A 19,361-nucleotide genomic window follows, 5' to 3' on the forward strand; every position below is an offset into this window, starting at 1 on the left:
ACATCCGGAGCATGTCTTCCAGAGTTTGTATCGTTCTCTCGGATTGACCGTCAGTTTGAGGATGGAAAGCTGTGCTGAACTTCAATTCTGTACCCATGGCTTCTTGTAAACTTTGCCAGAATCTGGAAACGAACTTCGGATCCCTATCCGATACAATGGAGACCGGTACACCATGCAGCCTTACAATTTCATTCACATAGATAACCGCCAGTTTATCTGCATTGTATTGAGTCTTCACCGGTAGGAAGTGGGCAGACTTAGTCAATCGGTCGACAATGACCCATATCGAATTCATACCCCTCGGTGTCCGCGGTAATCCCACAACGAAATCCATGGTTAAATGTTCCCATTTCCATTCTGGGATCGGGAGGGGCTGTAATAGTCCTGCTGGCCTCTGATGCTCCGCTTTTACTTGCTGACATTGCAAACATTTAGAGACGAATTCTGCAATCTCCTTCTTCATGCTTGGCCACCAAAAATTTTGTTTCAAATCCCGGTACATTTTAGTACTTCCCGGGTGCATAGAAAATCTCGAGACGTGTGCTTCTTCCATCAATTTCCGTCTGAGTTCCAACACATTGGGGACACATATCCGATTTTGAAATTTGAGTACCGAGTCCACTAAACTGAACCCCGATTTTGGTTTTGTCTCTAACTCATCACACACCTTCTTTAGAATGTCATCCTCCATTTGATGTGACTTAATCTCCTCAAGTAAGGTCGGTTGAGCCATTACCGCTGCTAGTACTGTTTCCTGTCCATGTATCTTAAACTCCACACTCATTTTATTCAGTTCATTTACCAATTCCCTTTGCTCCGTAAACAGGTGGGCCAAATCTCCCATATTCTTCCGACTAAGAGCATCCGCAACCGTATTGGCCTTGCCAGGATGGTAATGGATCTGTAAATCATAGTCTTTAATTAACTCTAACCACCGACGCTGCCGCATGTTCAATTCCTTCTGGGTAAAAAGGTACTTGAGGCTTTTGTGGTCGGTGTACACTTCGCAAGTAGTGCCATACAAATAGTGCCGCCATATCTTTAGAGCAAAAACCACTGCCGCGAGCTCGAGATCATGCGTGGGGTAATTCTTTTCATGGGGTTTAAGTTGTCGTGAAGCATAGGCTATGACTCTTCCACCTTGCATAAGCACACACCCTAATCCCTTATGAGATGCATCACTGTAGATCACAAACCCTCCGATACCAGATGGTAAAGCTAGAACTGGAGCTGTAGTTAATTTCATCTTTAATTCCTGAAAAGCAGATTCCCGCTCTTTTGACCATTCAAATGCAACTCCCTTTCGAGTCAATTGTGTAAGTGGTCCAGCAAGTTTAGAAAAATCTTGAACGAATCTCCTGTAATAGCCAGCTAATCCCATGAAGCTACGCACTTCGGCCACATTGGTAGGAGTCGGCCATTTCACAATCGCCTCAATTTTGTGTGGATCAACGGAAACTCCTTCCTTTCTGATAATATGCCCCAGGAATGCCACCTCGAATAGCCAAAATTCACATTTCTTAAGCTTTGCATACAATTTCCTTTCCCGAAGGATTTGAAGAATTAAGCGAAGATGGGTTTCATGAGCTTCCACATCCTTTGAATAAATAAGGATATCATCAATAAAGACTACCACAAATTCATCCAGATAAGACTTGAAGACGCGGTTCATCAAATCCATAAAGGCTGCTGGGGCGTTAGTAACTCCAAAGGGCATAACCAAAAATTCATAGTGACCGTACCGGGTTCGGAAGGCTGTCTTCTCAACATCATCAGCCTTGACTTTCAATTGACGGTATCCAGACCGTAGATCAATCTTAGAAAAGACCTGTGCCCCTTGAAGCTGATCAAATAGGTCATCGATTCTTGGTAACGGATACTTATTCTTGATGGTGACTTTGTTGAGTTCTCTGTAATCGATACAAAGCCGAAGTGTTCCATCCTTCTTCTTCACGAACAAAACGGGCGCACCCCACGGAGATACACTCGGGCGAATAAATCCCTTGTCCAATAGATCTTGCAACTGCATTTTCAATTCTTTCATCTCAACCGGTGCCATTCTATACGGAGTCTTAGAAATGGGTTGAGTTCCCGGTGTTACTTCAATTGTAAACTCAATTTCACGATCTATTAACTGTCCTGGTAGTTCTTCTGGAAAAACATCCGGAAATTCACAAACAACTGGGATCATGTTAGTATTCTCATTCACCATTTGCCCCTCTAGAATGCTACATAAATACCCCTGACACCCTTTCTGAATTAATTTACAAGCCCTTGCTGCGGAAATTAAGTAAGGTGGCGAAGTCACTTCATGTCCCTGAAAGGTAGACCCTGATTGTCCCGGAGGGTGGAAACTGATTTGTTTAGTCAAACAATCTATAGTTGCACCATATTCACCTAACTAGTCCATTCCCAGAATAATATCAAAATAGGCCATATCAAGAGGCAATAAATTGGCATATACCCGGATATCTCCAAGTTGGAGCTCACAAGCAACATAGATAGAAGTACAAATCATAGGGCCTCCCAAAGGTGAAGACACACACAACATGTAAGACAATTCTTCTTCAGTTTTATCTAAATTAGGAGCAAATAGTTTCGACACAAAAGAATGGGTGGAGCCAGAATCAAATAATACGTGAGCAAAATGACCATGAACGATAAATGTACCTGACACCACCGTTGCCGCGTTTTGCACATCTCCCGGGACTAATGCGAACACCCTGCCTTGTCTCGCAGTGTCTTTATTATTAGGGGGTTTAACAGTTGTCTTGGTGTTGGCAGTTGGTGCAGACCCCGCTGAACTCGTAGTGGTTCTATTATTACTTAGTTGATTCCTTTGAGGGCAATTCTTGATCAAATGACCCGTCTTACCACACTGAAAACAGGCTCCAGACTTCCGATAACACGTTCCACGATGCTTCTTCCCACATTCCGGACAAGTCGGCATTGTATCCTGACTAGGGGTAGAAGTAGTTGAACTCCCTAAGGTCTGCTTCTTGTTTGGTGGCGCAGGTGATCCCTTCGACCATTGAGTATTTTGCCTCTTCCCTTTCCATTCCGAAATTCGACTCTGAGTAGCGAGATTCCCTTCCGCTATAACGGCTCTCTCCAACACATCAACATAAGTAGGTAACTTCAACATGTTGACCCTATCCAGAATAGCGCTCCGTAATCCCCCTTCAAATTTGCGCGCCTTCTTATAGTCCGTGTCTACCATATGAGGTGCGAACCGAGCTAGTTCTGCGAATTGGGCTTCATATTCAGCGACAGTTTTGTTCCCTTGTCTGAGAGTTTCAAATTCTGTTACCTTCTTATCCCGCATGCTTTGAGGGAAGTACTTGTCATAAAATAATTCTAAGAACCTGTCCCATGTCAACCCTTGATGTACGGTTCTTGTAAGCATCCACCATCTGCGTGCCTCATCCTCAAGAGTAAAGGCAGCCAATTGCACTTTCTGAACTTCTGTGCAGGGAAAGACTTCAAATAACTTCTCTATTCCCAACACCCACGCCTCAGCTTTCATTGGTTCTATTCCTCCTTTGAAGGATGGCGGTTGCATCTTTTTAAACTCCTTAGTAAGAGTGATAGTTCGGTCTTCAACATGGAAATCTTGTACTGCCGGTGGAGGTACCGGTGGTGGGGGTGGTTGTTGTGGCTGTTGCTATTGTTGCCGAAGGGTCTCTGCCATTTCCATAATCATCCTCTCCATTCTATCCAGCCGTGCAGACGTAGCATCTTCTGTCTCTTCTGTCCTTGTCCTCACCATTGCCTACACAATAAGCATTTATACATAATAGACATATTTCAAAAGTGTTAGCATTATCAGAGTAGACTTAACGTTGCCATCACTCTTTTATATATTTTTAGGATGTCATGCAAGATGCCTAAAGCTTTTCTAGACACCCTAAAGCCCAATGGATTCGTGTGTGAGATAGCAACTCGTGCTCTGATACCACTTGTCACGCCCCTAACTTGCCCCTAAAAGTTCGGGCATGACCTATTCTCAAACAGACGTATAACCTGGTATACATATAGTATATGGGGCCTTAGACGGAAGCACATAAACATACAAGAATACAAAGTCAAACAAATTCCATTGAGCTATCTCTAATATGCCAGGATCTCATACATTACATGCACCATAAGAAGTTGATGGAATCCAAAAATATTCCTTAGCAGAAGATATATTTACAAACATATATACAGACCCAGCCCTATAGTCGGGCATGTAACAAAACTTTTGGAGTTATACACAATCAACTTGGAAGGGTAGCCAAAAAGACTTCACAAAATGGGTGGCCTTGTGAGTGCTTGGATACACGAAGGTTGTCAAAAGGAACCGGGCATCATAGGTTAGGATTGACCACCTGATTGATTGCCTACAGAAACAGACATAACAGAGAGTGAGCCGGGCTCAGTGAATAGTAGTACATAATGAAGCAATGCTCAACTTGAACATGACATATAACAGTATATGTGTGAATGCAAAGATTGCAAGGGTAGTCTGATTCTGTATGCATCTTATATCGGCCTTAGGCCCATACCTGAACATAAAACTTGATATATCATATCCTTAATTTATATCAGCTTGAAGCCCTTAACATGGTGGCATAATGCCCTTAAACATAGTGGCACAAGGCCCTTAAACATGGTGGCACAAAGCCCTTATAACATATGGCACTAAGGCCCTTGAAACTTGTGGCACAAGGCCCTTGTACTTGTTGGCATTAAAGCCCTTGAAAATGGCATAAAGCCCTTGAAAATGGCATAAAGCCCTTGAAATCATACTTATTCGGACTCAAGAGGCGTCTCACACGGATTCTAGAGGTGGCTCACGTCGTAGCACTTAGTTCCGTGTAGCACTTTGTTCCGAATCTTGCTAACTTATCTTGAATGGCCATGGGCCTAGAGTCTTATAGAACATAGGTGTTTTATCTTTCTTATTTCATTCATTACATACTTGGAGCATACTGGAGCATTAACATACATACTTACACATTTGAAACATTAATCTTAGTTGCGTACTTGAGACATTAACATAGTCGCGTAAATGAAATGCTAATGAAAATCATTATTCATGTGTAAGGAAGATAATGATACTACTACTCACAGTGTTGCGACGACGTGCTTGTTCTTCCCGGAGTGTGCCCTGCACACATTCAACCTCACACACTTTAGTTTCCTTTTCATATTGAATCACTTTCTGTTTCGTTTTACTTCGAAGGAATTTATACATGTTAAAAGACATCAAATACATATTCCGACAATATCAGAGGGTTCTACACGCAAAACGGAGCAAACCATGTTTTTCAGCATGAGCCGCACGTGCGGCTGTGAGCCCCGCACGTGCGGCAGTTGGCCCCACACGTGCGGCCCGGAGGTCCCGCACGTGCCTTTTTAGCAGAACAGAGGCCCCTGTTTTTCACCATTTCCCGCACGTGCGGCCATGACTCCCGCACGTGCGGCAGCACCTCCCGCACGTGCGGCCATGACCCCCGCACGTGCGGCGATTCAGCCCAAAAATGTCCGAAAATTCTTACAAAATCCCATCTTTTGGCACATGTTTACAAGGCTCAAATCAACATTCTTATGTGATAATACATGGTCCAAAATCATGTCAAGATGATAGCAATTACATCAATTTAATTCAGTTCATCATTCTTAGGCTCTCAACATACACATATTCATGAGAATTCTTGCTTTACACATCCATAAACACATATATCCACATCTTTGAATTCAAAGTAAAAGCTCAAATACAATGTCTCCATGGTTGATTCAAGCAACTAAGTAAGGTTATCTTGTTCATTAACTTCTGACATTCATATGGAATTATCATTCCACCCCCTAAGTAACATGATCATAAGGGTATTCTACATATCTTAAAAAGAAGAGTTATGGGAGTTAAGTGAGTTAGTCTTATACATACCTTATGCTTTAATCTTCCACAAATTCTTAACCTTTGATGATCTCCTCCCCCTACCCTTCAATTTCTCTCATTCTCCATCTTCCCTTAGGAGCAAATATCATTTCTAAGTCTTATGAGTCATAAGACTCTTATGAGCATATATATACATATATAAAAACTTAGATAGAGACAAAAATGAATCGTTTAAGCATCCCCAAATTAAAATTTCATAAACATGCTTAATATTACTTAAAAATCACGCTGATCATATGTGTGATATCAATTCCAGATAATTAAGCCTCTAAGGCTTCCAATTTCTGATCTAAACATTCTCATTCAACAGATACTTTTCTTATTGAACAGATAGACATCTTTAATCATATGGTTTACTCACTTAAGGATTCCACAGTAAGCATTCAAAATCGCCAAAATAGGACCCAAAATATAACAAAGAACATATACGAGGGTCGGGTTATTACAATCACGATTGGCCAAATTAAGTCTCCGGATTCAGAGCCCCTTTTGGTGCATTACACCTTAGGGCCGATTAAAGTCTCCGGATTCAGAGCCCCCTTTAGTGCATGATACCTTAGGGCCGACTAAGCCTCCGAATTCGGAGCGCCCTTCGTGGATATCACGATTGGCCAAATTACTTCGTGGATATCGCGATTGGCCAAATTAAGTCTCCGGATTTGGAGCCCCACTTTGGTGCATGACACCTTAGGGCCGATTAAAGTCTCCAGATTTGGAGCCCCTTTTGGTGCATGACACCTTAGGGCCGACTAAGCCTCCGGATTCGGAGCGCCCTTCGTGGATATCACGATTGGCCAAATTAAGTCTCCGGATTTGGAGTCCCTCTTGGGTGCATGACACCTTAGGGCCGATTGAAGTCTCCAGATTCGGAGCCCCCTTTGGTGCATGACACCTTAGGGCCGACTAAGCCTTCGGATTCGGAGCACCCTTCGTGGATATCACGATTGGCCAAATTAAGTCTCCGGATTCGGAGCCCCCTTTGGTGCATGACACCTTAGGGCCGACTAAGCCTCCGGATTCGGAGCGCCCTTCGTGGATATCACGATTGGCCAAATTAAATCTCCAAATTCGGAGCCCCCCTTTGGTGCATGACACCTTAGGGCCGATTATAGTCTTCGAATTTGAAGCTCCCTTTGGTGCATGGCACCTTAGGGCCGACTAAGCCTCCGAATTTGGAGCTCCCTATCACGATTGGCCAAATTAAGTCTCCAGATTCAGAGCCCCCTTTTGGTGCATGACACCTTAGGGCTGATTAAAGTCTCCGGATTCAGAGCCCTCTTTGGTGCATGACACCTTAGGGCCGATTTAAGTCTCCGGATTCGGAACCCCCTTTGGTGCATGACACCTTAGGGCCGACTAAGCCTCCAGATTCGGAGCGCCCTTCGTGGATATCACGATTGGCCAAATTAAATCTCCAGATTCGGAGGCTCCCTTTTGGTGCATGACACCTTAAGGCCGATTAAAGTATCCGGATTCGGAGCCCCCTTTTGGTGCATGACACCTTAGGGCCGATTAAAGTCTCCGGATTCGGAGTCCCTTTCTGTAACAACCCAGATTTTTATTTAATCTCAGTTCTGAAAATATATAATTTATTATATATTATTATGGGTAATTTTGTAAAATAATATAATTATTAAAAATTTAGGGGTCAGAATATAAATAATAATAATAATAATGGACATAATAATAAAATAAATAATTAATTTTCTGTTAGTATGTGATAATGTGTAATTTAATTAAGAATTAATTAATTATATTAGAATATTGAGTCAAAAGGTAATTATCCTAAATATTTAAATAAGATAAGAACGAATCGATTTAATTAATGAACGAATCTGAGCAAGAGGGACGGCCCGGCCACGTGTTGGCCAAGCATTGGTCTCACCTCCTTATAAATAGGAGGTGATTCGGCTGAAGGAGAGGAAAGAAGAAACAAAAAAAGAAGAAAGAAAGTAAAGAAAAGAGAAGAGAGAAAGAAGGAAAGAATAGTGGAAAGTGAAAGGGTCTTTGATAGTGGAAAGAAAGAGTAAAGTATTAAAGTTAAGGTGAGTTATATTATACCTTGAGTCTCCAAAATGTATTTTATGTATGTTTTGACTTACTAAAATCTATTTTATAAAAGTTATATTTTATTAGTATATTTATAAAAGTTATGTTTTATAAAGGTTTCAGTTACGTGGATTATTTTATGAACTCTATTTGCTTAAAAGAAAACTCATGGATGTGTTTGTTTTACTCTTAACGAATATTTGGCTATAACCTTATATAAAAATATGTTTTGTAAGTACCATCACGGGAGTCCCATGCCTTGGGGGACTTAAATAACCATTGGCTTAGTGAGTCCCATGCCTTGGGAGACTTAAATAACCATTGGCTTAGTGATTCCCATGCCTTGGGAGACTTAAATAACCATTGGCTTAGTGATTGACCATTTTGTGGTCCAGTGTTTGTCGTGGATCCATTGACCAGTGTAGTGCTTGGCACTTAGTGATGTACCGTAGTTATGGTAGTATAGTGATTTCTGTATTACATGTTATACGCCAAATGATTTCCGTATTATGTATGTTATGTATCAAACTCTTTTTGGCCTAACTAATTATCCATGGTGAATTTTATGCCTTATACTCTTAGTATAATATTTCTCACTCTGCCATGAGCTTATAGTTTTTTACCACTTTCAGGTGGCATGTCGGCACCAGCGTGTGGAGTAGGCACAAAGCACTTTTATTAATGTATTTTTTTTATGTAAATATCGGCCTTCTTGGTCAATACATTTTGTAATAAAAATAGACGCTCCAATGATTATTTTAGTACCCTTATTTAAATATTTCTTCCGCTTGCGTTTATTAGATTTGGCCGGAGGTAACCTCGGTTACAGGCCATCACGATGCCTAACCCGTGGGTACGGGGAGCGGGTCGTGACAAATGGTATCAGAGCAATGGTTTATAAAAAAAAAAAAATAAATAAATAAATAAATAAATAAATAAATAAAAAAATCATCATTGGAGCATAGGACACGCGCACGTTTAAGAAGTGAGATAACGGGTAATTAGTACCGAATTATTATATTTTGTTTGTCGATTTAATTATATTATAATTTTATATGATTATATATATATATAATAAATTTTTTTTTAGTGTGCCTAATTTGTGAAGGATTTTAGACATAATTTATATTTGTTATAGTAAAAGAATGACAAGAAAAGAAGGATGTCGGGCTCAAGCACCATTAAAATTATAATATAATTAAATATATATATATATATATATAATTTTCAGTTCTATATTGAAAAAAAAAATTATTTTGATGTTTTTAAAAGTGGGTTCAAATTATAAAGATACTAATTTTGAAATTATTTTCCATCAATGAAAAGTTCATCTCCTGTATATGATTCTGTCATTGTATTCTCACTTTATTTTATTTTTTATTTATTTTTATCGAAAACAAAACGAGTGAAAAGTTTTTAAAGTCGCTCCTTATTTCTCATTTTGGCCCAAACCAAATTTTGACAACTAGACCGTGAGTTATTTTTGGTAAAATTTTTTTGAGATACTATTTTTTATCAGATTAATCATCTAATATATATTTATCAGAGTGCGCAGCGGATAACTTACACCTATGGCAAATTTCGAGGACGAAATTTTAAAAGGAGGGAAGATTGTAACAAACCAGATTTTTAATTATTCTGTAGAATTTATACTAATATTATTTAATCTCAGTTCTTAAAATATATAATTTATTATATATTATTATGGATAATTTTGTAAAATAATATAATTATTAAAAGTTTAGGGGTCAGAATATAAATAATAATAATAATAATGGACATAATAATAAAATAAATAATTAATTTTCTGTTAGTATGTGATAATGTGTAATTTAATTAAGAATTAATTAATTATATTAAAATATTGTGTCAGAAGGTAATTATCTTAAATATTTATATAAGATAAGAACGAATCGATTTAATTAATGGCCCTGTTTGGTAGAACTGTGGGAAAGTGCTTATAGCTTATGCCTCAACAGCTTATAGCTTATAACTTTCAGCTTAAGCTGATTTCCAGCTTATTCTTAAAGTATCTCCTGCCCCACTCAAAGAATAAGCTGATTTCTGACTTCAAAAAAGCTATAAGCTATAAGCTATAAACTAAACTAAACACATCAAAATAGCTTAAATTAAGCTGAAAGCTGAAATAAGCTGTAATTAAGCTCTGCCAAACAGGCACAATGAACGAATCTGAGCAAGAGGGACGGCCCGGCTACGTGTTGGCCAAGCATTGGTCTCACCTCCTTATAAATAGGAGGTGATTCGGCTGAAGGAGAGGAAAGAAGAAATAGAAAAGAAGAAAGAAAGGAAAGAAAAGAGAGGAGAGAAAGAAGGAAAGAATAGTGGAAAGTGAAAGGGTCTTTGATAGTGGAAAGAAAGAGTAATGTATTAAAGTTAAGGTGAGTTATATTATACCTTGAGTTTTCAAAATATATTTTATGTATGTTTTGACTTACCAAAATCTATTTTATAAAAGTTATATTTTATTAGTATATTTATAAAAGTTATGTTTTATAAAGGTTTCAGTTACGTGGATTATTTTATGAGCCCTATTTGCTTAAAAGAAAATCCATGGATGTGTTTGTTTTACTCTTAACGAATATTTGGCTATAACCTTATATGAAAATATGTTTTGTAAGTACCACCACGGGAGTCCCATGCCTTGGGGGACTTAAATAACCATTGGCTTAATGAGTTCCATGCCTTGGGGGACTTAAATAACCATTGGCTTAGTGATTGACCATTTTGTGGTCTAGTGTTTGTCGTGGATCCATTGACCAGTGTAGTGCTTGGCACTTAATGATGTACAGTGGTTATGATTGTATAGTGATTTCTGTATTACATGTTATACGCCAAATGATTTTCGTATTATGTATGTTATGTATCAAGCTCTTTTTGGCCTAACTAATTATCCATGGTGAATTTTATGCCTTATACTCTTAGTATAATATTTCTCACTCTGCCATGAGCTTATAGTTTTTTACCACTTTCAGGTGGCATGTCGGGACCAGCGTGTGGAGTAGGCACAAAGCACTTTTATTAATGTATTTTTTTTATGTAAATATCGGCCTTCTTGGTCAATACATTTTTTAATAAAAATAGACGCTCCAATGATTAGTACCCTTATTTAAATATTTCTTCCGCTTGCGTTTATTAGATTTGGCCGGAGGTAACCTCGGTTACTGGCCATCACGATGCCTAACCCTTGGGTACGGGGAGCGGGTCGTGACACTTTCGGCACGAACAAAACAAAACAACATGCCAACATTCGAAATAAGGTGCTTAACTAAGCATATAAAAAATTCAGAGTAAGACGCAAATGTTTGAAATAAAACTTTTTATTTGATCAAACAGTTGTTACATAAACGCAATCCGCGTTCGAACATTACAATATCGATTCTCAACCTTGAAAGCGAAAAAAGAGAAAAAGACGCGTTGGTAAAGCAGCAGCGTCGAATCAACGCTCGTCGCTCGGAAGTCCTCCACGGCTTCCAATGCCTTGAGTGAACTGTGCCCAAGCCCACGACTTGCACATTGCCAAACTTCCCCTGATACCATTGACAATGTCAAGGCAAAGATCCAGGACAAGGAAGGATAAACTCAACGGTCGTTGACTCACCTTTCGGGGTGATCTGCTTCGATGACTTGGAGACTCACGAATCTCCCATTTTTTGGATGACCTGACTCCCGCACGGGTGGGTTCTCTGCTGCGATCCATTGCAACACCAAGCTCAACCGAAGTTCGAGCTTCTCTAACCGACATCCCCACTTATCTCACCCCACACAACAAGTAATGATAAATCAAGTGTGTTTATTGGCACGAAGCGCCCACTCCTTTTATTTTGAACAATGGCAGCGATCTCGAGGCAATTTCATTAACGCTAAACTGCAAGAAATCTAACCCGAGCCGGCTTATGATCCGGCGTTCGAATGACCATGATCCACCAGGGGCAAGGGCAGATTGATCAATATATTCGGCTCAAGTGCTCTAGATGGCTCATGAATCGATTCTTCAAAATTCTTAAGGTCGTCTCATCCGGTGTCTAAATGATCATGAACCACCTGGGGCAAGGGCAGATTCATCAATCTATTTGGCTAAAGTGCCCCAGCCGGCTCATGAATCAATTCTTCAAGATCCTAATCTATTCGGCTCAACTGCCCCAGTCAGCTCATGAATCGATTCTTCAAAATTTTTAAGGTCGTCTCATCCGGCATCTGAATGATCATGAACCACCTGGGGCAAGGGCAGATTCATCAATCTATTCGGCTAAAGTGCCCCAGCCAGCTCATGAATCGATTCTTCAAGATTCTAATCTATTTGGCTTAACTGCCCTAGCCGGCTCATGAATCGATTCTTCAAAATTCTTAAGGTCGTCTCATCCGGCATCTGAATGATCATGAACCACCTGGGGCAAGGGCAGATTCATCAACCCAACCGGCTAAACATCAAGGACCCGAGCCAAGTCCTCACTATAAATGGCCTAGTTAGAATGGCCTCATTCTAGACTAAACGGCTATCATGAGTGGGCCGACCTTGCCTATAAGCTGTCGTCTCACTGGTCATTTAATGGATGCTTGGGCTGATCAATGTTTATATATTCATTCAAATATTTGTGCAATAAAATGAAACACGTATACGCTGAATACAAACTGCAACGAAATATTTACAATAGAATATTTTTATTCGATCAAACAATAATTACATAGTTCTGAACGCGATCCGCGTTTCAACCTTACAATGAGCATTCTTATACGGCATCACCCTCATCCTCACTCTTCTCAACTTCAAAAGCGGAGAACGGAAAATGTTTATTGCGGTAGAGCGGTGATGCTGAATCAATGCCCGACGCTCGAAGAGCTTCCGCGGCTAGAGATGCCTTGATCCAACCATGCCTAAATCCACGATTTTCACATCGGCAAACCTCTTTGGCAAGCTTCACCTTGGTCTTTTTGATCCCAACTTTTCGGCCATTGTGAAAATCTTTTTCATAGGCCCTCCCCTTTGCAGACTCCATCGCGAACATACTCGCTGTATCACAATCAGTGAGCACGGTACTGATGAGCCGTTGGGTGACCCTTTCTTCCACGATTGGGTTTCCTTGCCCGGTGGGTTGTGCCTGGACTGCCTTGGCCTTCCTTAACTCACGCTCAGCCACCTCCGCGTGAGCCTCCAAACTTCGAATACATTCCTCCTTTTTCTACATTTCTTGGTGGGCAGCACGTAGTCGCATATACCGATTTCATAGGCAGTATAAAGCCCCTTCACGAAATACTTCGTAGTCCTGTCGACCTACCATTGACTGCTGAACCTCAGGAGGAAAAATTTGTCGAGCAAACTCGACCGCTACATTTGGGTCTCGAACGATCGAGTCTTCTTCTGTCATCGGTCTATTTCCCACAAAGACCGCAAAGCTTAATGGGCACGGATTCGCGTCGGATCCCCTCCCGACCTGGGGTTGCGGAGATCTTCCCTGCGACTGCCTGACCTGCCTGGGCGATCTGCTTCGACATCAAGGAGACTGATGCCTCTCTCGATCCCTAGAACTCCTACTTCCTGTGCGCAAAGGTTTACCACCTCGGTTCATGTCTCTGCCCAGCTCAGCTAGCGTCCTCGCTTCCCCTCTACTGTTATAGAAGAGTCTATTCGACATTCACACATTAAATCTTCTTCAAAGAGCTGGAGTCAGTTGTTTACTAAGCTCATAAAAGTTGTACCTTCGTTCATTTATCCCCTACAGGGGCAGCACCCTTGAGGCAATCTCATTAACTGTGAAAACCTTAATCGCCCGCCGCCGACTGAGTCGACCCTCGTGGGGCAAGGGCAGAATTCATGTGCCCATTCAGTGTATAATGTTCGTGAGCCAAAATAAGGCATCAATATATCTAGCTTGAGTGCCCCAGCCGGCCTATGAAATCTACCCCGAGATTTCAAGTTCATGTCATCCGGCGTCCGAATGATCATGAACCACCTGGGGCAAGGGTAGATTCATCAATATATTCGGCTCAAGTGCCCCAGCCAACTCATGAATCGATTCCTCAAGATTCTAACATATTCGGCTCAAGTGCCCCAGCCGGCTCATGAATCGATTCTTCAAGATTCTAATCTATTCGGCTCAACTTCCCCAGCCGGCTCATGAATCGATTCCTCAAGATTCTAATCTATTCGGCTTGAGTGCCCCAGCCGGCCTCGTGAATTGATTCTTCATGATTCCAATCTATTCCAATCTATCCACCGGGGGCCTAGGCAATTTCACCAACCTATTTGGCTTGAATGCCCTCAAAATATTCGGCATATGAATGATAAATCAATATTACCATAGGATATTTAATCTCTGAAAGCTCAAACATAGCAATGATTTTATCCAAAGTAGTGAAAGGCAAAAAAAATTCTTCATTAGCATAACTTCACAAACTGTGTACAAGTAATAGTGAAATGACAAGGAAATTTTCATTAATAAATTGAGCGCAAATAGTAACCAATTTATACATGAAAACTACCCTGAACCAACAAAAGTCTACCAAACAAAAACTTACATCGGAATTAAAAATAATTAACAAAACTGAAATGTCTCCCAGATCAATCCTCAGGGTCAGACTCAAGTGGCTCAACGTCCACTTGCTCGTAGGGAATTGGCAAGGCCAATGTAACTCTAGTGGCAGCAAGGGCTTTGAGCCACCCATGTTTGAACCCCTGATTCTCGAATTTGGGGACTTCATCTACATATTTCATGAAGGCGGCGCTTTTTCTTGCCTCAAATGCCGCAGAAGCCTCAGAGTCGGCTTTTTCCTTGGCCGCCTTGAGCTCCTCTAACTGAACCTCCACCTCAGCAAGCGCCTCTTTGGCTAACTTGAGCGATTCTTCGCTCGCATTTGCCCTATTCTCAGCGTCAGAGCGGAGCTATTCAGCAGTGTGAGCCCTCTCCTTCTCTGCTTCAGATCGCGCACTCTCCATTGCGGCTCCCATCACTTCAAACTTGGCCCTACTCTTTTGACCGTTCACCTCTGTTTGCAAACGGTCAATCCTGCCAAGGGCATCATGCAGGCAGCGACCTTGGTCGGTGATCCTGCCAACCGTCTGCAAAACAAGTTGGTATCGTTAGATACCTTAATGAAAACAAATTCAAGAGAATTTGAGATGGTCACCTACCAGGAGTGCCGACTGTGCAGATAGGGCTACGGCCATAATATCCGGCACGGCGCGAAAGGCTGCGTTGTCAACTGGCAAGGAAATTGAAGCCGCCAGGCTCAACGCCACGGCTGGATCCTCAATGGCCGAAGTGTTAGAAGAGATCGGCGTATCTTTGATCTTTGGCTAAAAAATAAAAGGAGCAACCATGTCCGACTCTTCTAAATGAGGCCGTTTGTCAGCAGGGCTAATCTCTGAACCAGCCTCTCCCTCGGCACTACGCTTTTTGCCCCCCTCCTCCGGAATCAGCCGTTCGTCAATGACCTGTTGTTCAACCTCTTTCTCTGTTTCAGCCGCAGCAACCTGAGCTGTCTCTTCAATAACGGGTACGAAAGTTTTAATCAAGGTGGGTTCAGAATGGGCGGCCTCGGCCTTCTTTCGAGTAGCCATTTGCCCGGCATTTTTCTTTCACGCCATCTATGTAAGGTTTTCCCCAGCCATACCTTCGAAAAAATCGCCGAGTAGGTCTCCCAAATTTGCAAACATATCTCCAGAAGAAAACTCTACCCGACCCGAAGTGGACGGTGAGGAAGGTTGGTTAAGTCTGGCAGCCTCAAATGCCGAGCGTAGCGTCTCGTCGACCTCTCTGGCTAGTTTGGCAACTATTTCTGCCACTGGCTCCACCTCTTGCCCCGAATCAGAATCGTCGAGACCAATTTGCCTAAGGCTCTTGAAGTTGGGAAAGATAAGGGCCGAAAGGTGTTGATCGCCGGATGGAATTGGGATGCCGTCTGCGACCGAGATTGTAGTATAAGTAGGCGCATATCGAAGGAGTAAGTGAGCAGCTCTCCCTTGCTTTTGTACGTTTGGGCGGCCGATGTATCTGAGTGCAGTCTTAATTTCCTCAAGGACTGCGTCGTCGGTTGAGGTAAGAATCTTCTTCAATCTGTTACCTACAAAAGACAAGGGGTGATTAAAGGAAAAAGGGCGAATAAAAGACATATCAACAAACGCAAGGCGTTACATGGCAACCTGGATCACCCTTTCATCTGGGAATAGGGTCTATTCGTTCTTCGCCTTCACCGAACTCCCAATTACCTCGGACATTGACCATTACGTCGTCAACTCTCTTACTAGAACTGGCAAGCATGGTTATCAAGTGATGGTCAGTGTCCTTGGCCCTGAGAAAGTATCGCCCCAGCCGACCGGAAGATTTGGCTAAAGCGTGGCAGTGCCGAATCGTCGGAATGCCAAGATTGATCCTAAGGCGTCGGTTCAACTCTATCACCCCCATGATGATTCGAAAGAAATTTACATTGGGTTGAGAAGGAATCAGACTCCAATAGCGAAGGACGGCCCTAAGCAATGGATGTAGGGGAAAACAGACTCCGCACTTTACTATGGATAAGAAAGGGAAGACGATTGTATTTTGATCCTCCCTCTCCATATCAAGAGTACTGTCCGTTACAAGAGATAAGTGGACATCATCGGGGATGGAAAAGTGTCGCCGAAATTCAGAAATACGACCCTCAGAAAGGAGGTCCTTCAAGTGTTTAGCCATTTTCGCGGGGATTCAAGGGTCTGTCGAAATTAAAATAACAAACAGAAAATGGGATCGCAAAGAAATGAGAAGAAGACTTACGAGGAGTAAATGGGGCAAGGATAGACGGAGAAGAGTTGCAGAAAATGCGAGTCAGAGAAGGGATACCCGCTGGCGGTCCAAGAGTCTCGAATACTCGACGAATTATGCATTCGAAAAGACTGAAGTTTCAAATCGTAATAAATGCAAGAGATGCACGAACGAGGTGGGAAAGCGTAATGATGACCGAAAAGGTGTGCGCATTCTGGCATCTATATTAGGGTATGCGAAGCCGCTTGACCTATTTTAACTTTTCAAATTCGAAGCCAAACACATCGATTAACTACCGTCAACGAGGAGTTCGGGGGGCAATTGTGGGAGCCGAATATATGGCAAAGTCAGAAGGTGCACACTTTAGAAGGCTGATATTAATCGACTGTATCCTGCAAGAATAGAGGGCCGAATATAATATATGGGCCGAATAAGTGTAGACCCTTGGAGCCGAATAAGAGAAAGGGCAATGATTAAAAAGTAGGGCCTGGCCCCGAGGCCCAGACGAAACAGGTATAAATACAGGAATAACGGACTTAGAAAGGTATGTAACAATCACTTTACTTAAACTTAGAAGACCAGCTATCTTGAGTATAAGGACTGACTTGTCCGTCGTAGTGCTAATTCTGGCACCCCCGACCGGAGTATTTGTGTCTTTTCAGGTGACTAGCTGAGGATCATTGGCGTCCTCCAGGATCTGAAGAGTATTTCCAAACCACTTCTCCACAAACACTACTTAGTCTTAATTAATTATAATTAATACTTAATTACCACATAATTTCATTAATCATAACTAATTTTAGATCCCACATAATTTAATTAGTCGAATTAACTTTAATGAAGGCCCAATTAATTATATTTAATTTTATCATTCTGAATCAGATTTTTAATCAAATTTCTAAAAGGCTCCAAATATCAAATTAAACTTCTTTCCATCATCAATCTTGGTTTCTCGTATCATTTAAGCCTTCAATTTCATATCAAACTCGAAATTTTCGTCTATAAATTACATGTTCCAATTGGGTACCTTATAAGTAGATTTAATTCTTAATAAGAATACTTTTTCAATCATCATAATTGAATTAACTTAATTAACTCCAATTTAGACCCGATTAATCAAATCTTGATTTTACTAAACTGAACCAAATATCAATTAAACTCCCAAATAAGTCCGTATTTAAAATTAAACTAATTTAACTTGTTAATTCCACTTCCTTAAGTCATTTGGATCTTTAATTTCTAGTTCCAGAATAAATCATTATTAAAATCAAATACGAATCAGACTCCAAAATTCTCACAAATCCCAAATTAAATTAGAATAATAACCAATTAGAATTTAAATCTCATTAATCAATTAAACATTAAATTTATACAAGATGAGGTTGGCTTAATCTACAGTTTATGCTAATTAAGCTCAATTAATTCATTATGAATCGTAATTTTGCCAAATTTCACCGCAGGCTTCAAAAACCATGTTAAACACAAATATGGAGTTGGTTTTGGTTTCTGGCACCTCTAAGACTATAAATTCTCAGTTCAAAGCTCTAATTGCAACATATTTCTCTACATTCAACATATATAAATTCATAAACACATAAATCACATCATTAAATATACAAATCCATGTTAAATACATAATCACACACATAATTAAGTATATTATGTGTTGGGTTATCACACGGTCAGAACCCATTTCATTTTTAGATCAAGACCTGGAAGGGATACATCATCCTCACGATGACCCATTGGTGATCACCGCCCCGGTCGCAAATTTAAAAACAATAAGAACCCTTGTTGACACCAACAGCTCAGCAGACATACTTTTCCTCAAGGCTTATAAGCAGATGTGGCCAGGGAAAGAGAAGATCACCCTTGTACATTCCCCTCTAATTGGTTTCTCTGGGGGACGTATCATCCCTCTCAGGTCAGTTGAGGTCCCAGTCACCCTAGGTGACTTCCCCAGACAGACAACGCGCTCTGTGACCTTCTTGGTCGTGGACAGCCCCTCGGTATACAATGTAATATTGGGAAGGACCTCATTAAACCAGCTTAAGGCCTTGGCCTCTACTTATTATCTAACGCTTAAATTTCCCACGAATTTGGTGTTGGGATAACCAAGGGGGATCAAGTTCTCACTCAAGAATGTTACACAGTTTCCCTTGACGGCATCAAAGACAAGAACACCTTCGTTACAGATAGTTTGGAGGTTAGAGATGAGGATGAAATCCATCAAGGCGAACCGGTAAAAGCCTTAGTAGGTATCGGCGTTGACACAACCAACCCTATGAAGGTGGCAAAGATCGGATCCTAACTACCAGGGTCTGTACGGGAAGACTTGACCCATTTCCTAATTGAGCACAGAGACGTCTTTGCCTGGTCACACAAGGATATGCCTAGCATAGATTCCAGAATAGCCGCACAACGGTTCAGTATTGACTAGCAGTTCAAAATGGTAAGGCAGAAACAACGAATTTTCCACCCTGAAAGGAATGGTCACAATGCTGAAAAGGTCGACAAGCTAGAAAAAGCCCACTTCATCTAGAATGCAAACTACCCCGAAGTGGTTGTCCATTGTGGTCCTTGTGAGGAAACCAAACGACAGGTGGAGGTTG

The 19,361-nt window shown here is 41.2% G+C and overlaps 1 protein-coding gene across 1 annotated transcript; it reads right to left on the reverse strand.

Annotated features, from left to right (window-relative positions):
- Positions 1-2,401: 2,401 nt before the first annotated feature.
- LOC145807360 (uncharacterized) lies at positions 2,402-3,325 on the reverse strand. Its single transcript, XM_082905349.1, has one exon. The coding sequence runs from the start codon at positions 3,323-3,325 to the stop codon at positions 2,402-2,404; it is 924 nt and encodes a 307-aa protein (XP_082761475.1).
- Between the last annotated feature and the right edge of the window lie 16,036 nt (positions 3,326-19,361).

The sequence above is a fragment of the Camellia sinensis genome, chromosome 14, assembly GCF_055761805.1.
Source record: "Camellia sinensis isolate YWXY chromosome 14, ASM5576180v1, whole genome shotgun sequence".
Lineage (NCBI taxonomy): Eukaryota > Viridiplantae > Streptophyta > Magnoliopsida > Ericales > Theaceae > Camellia > Camellia sinensis.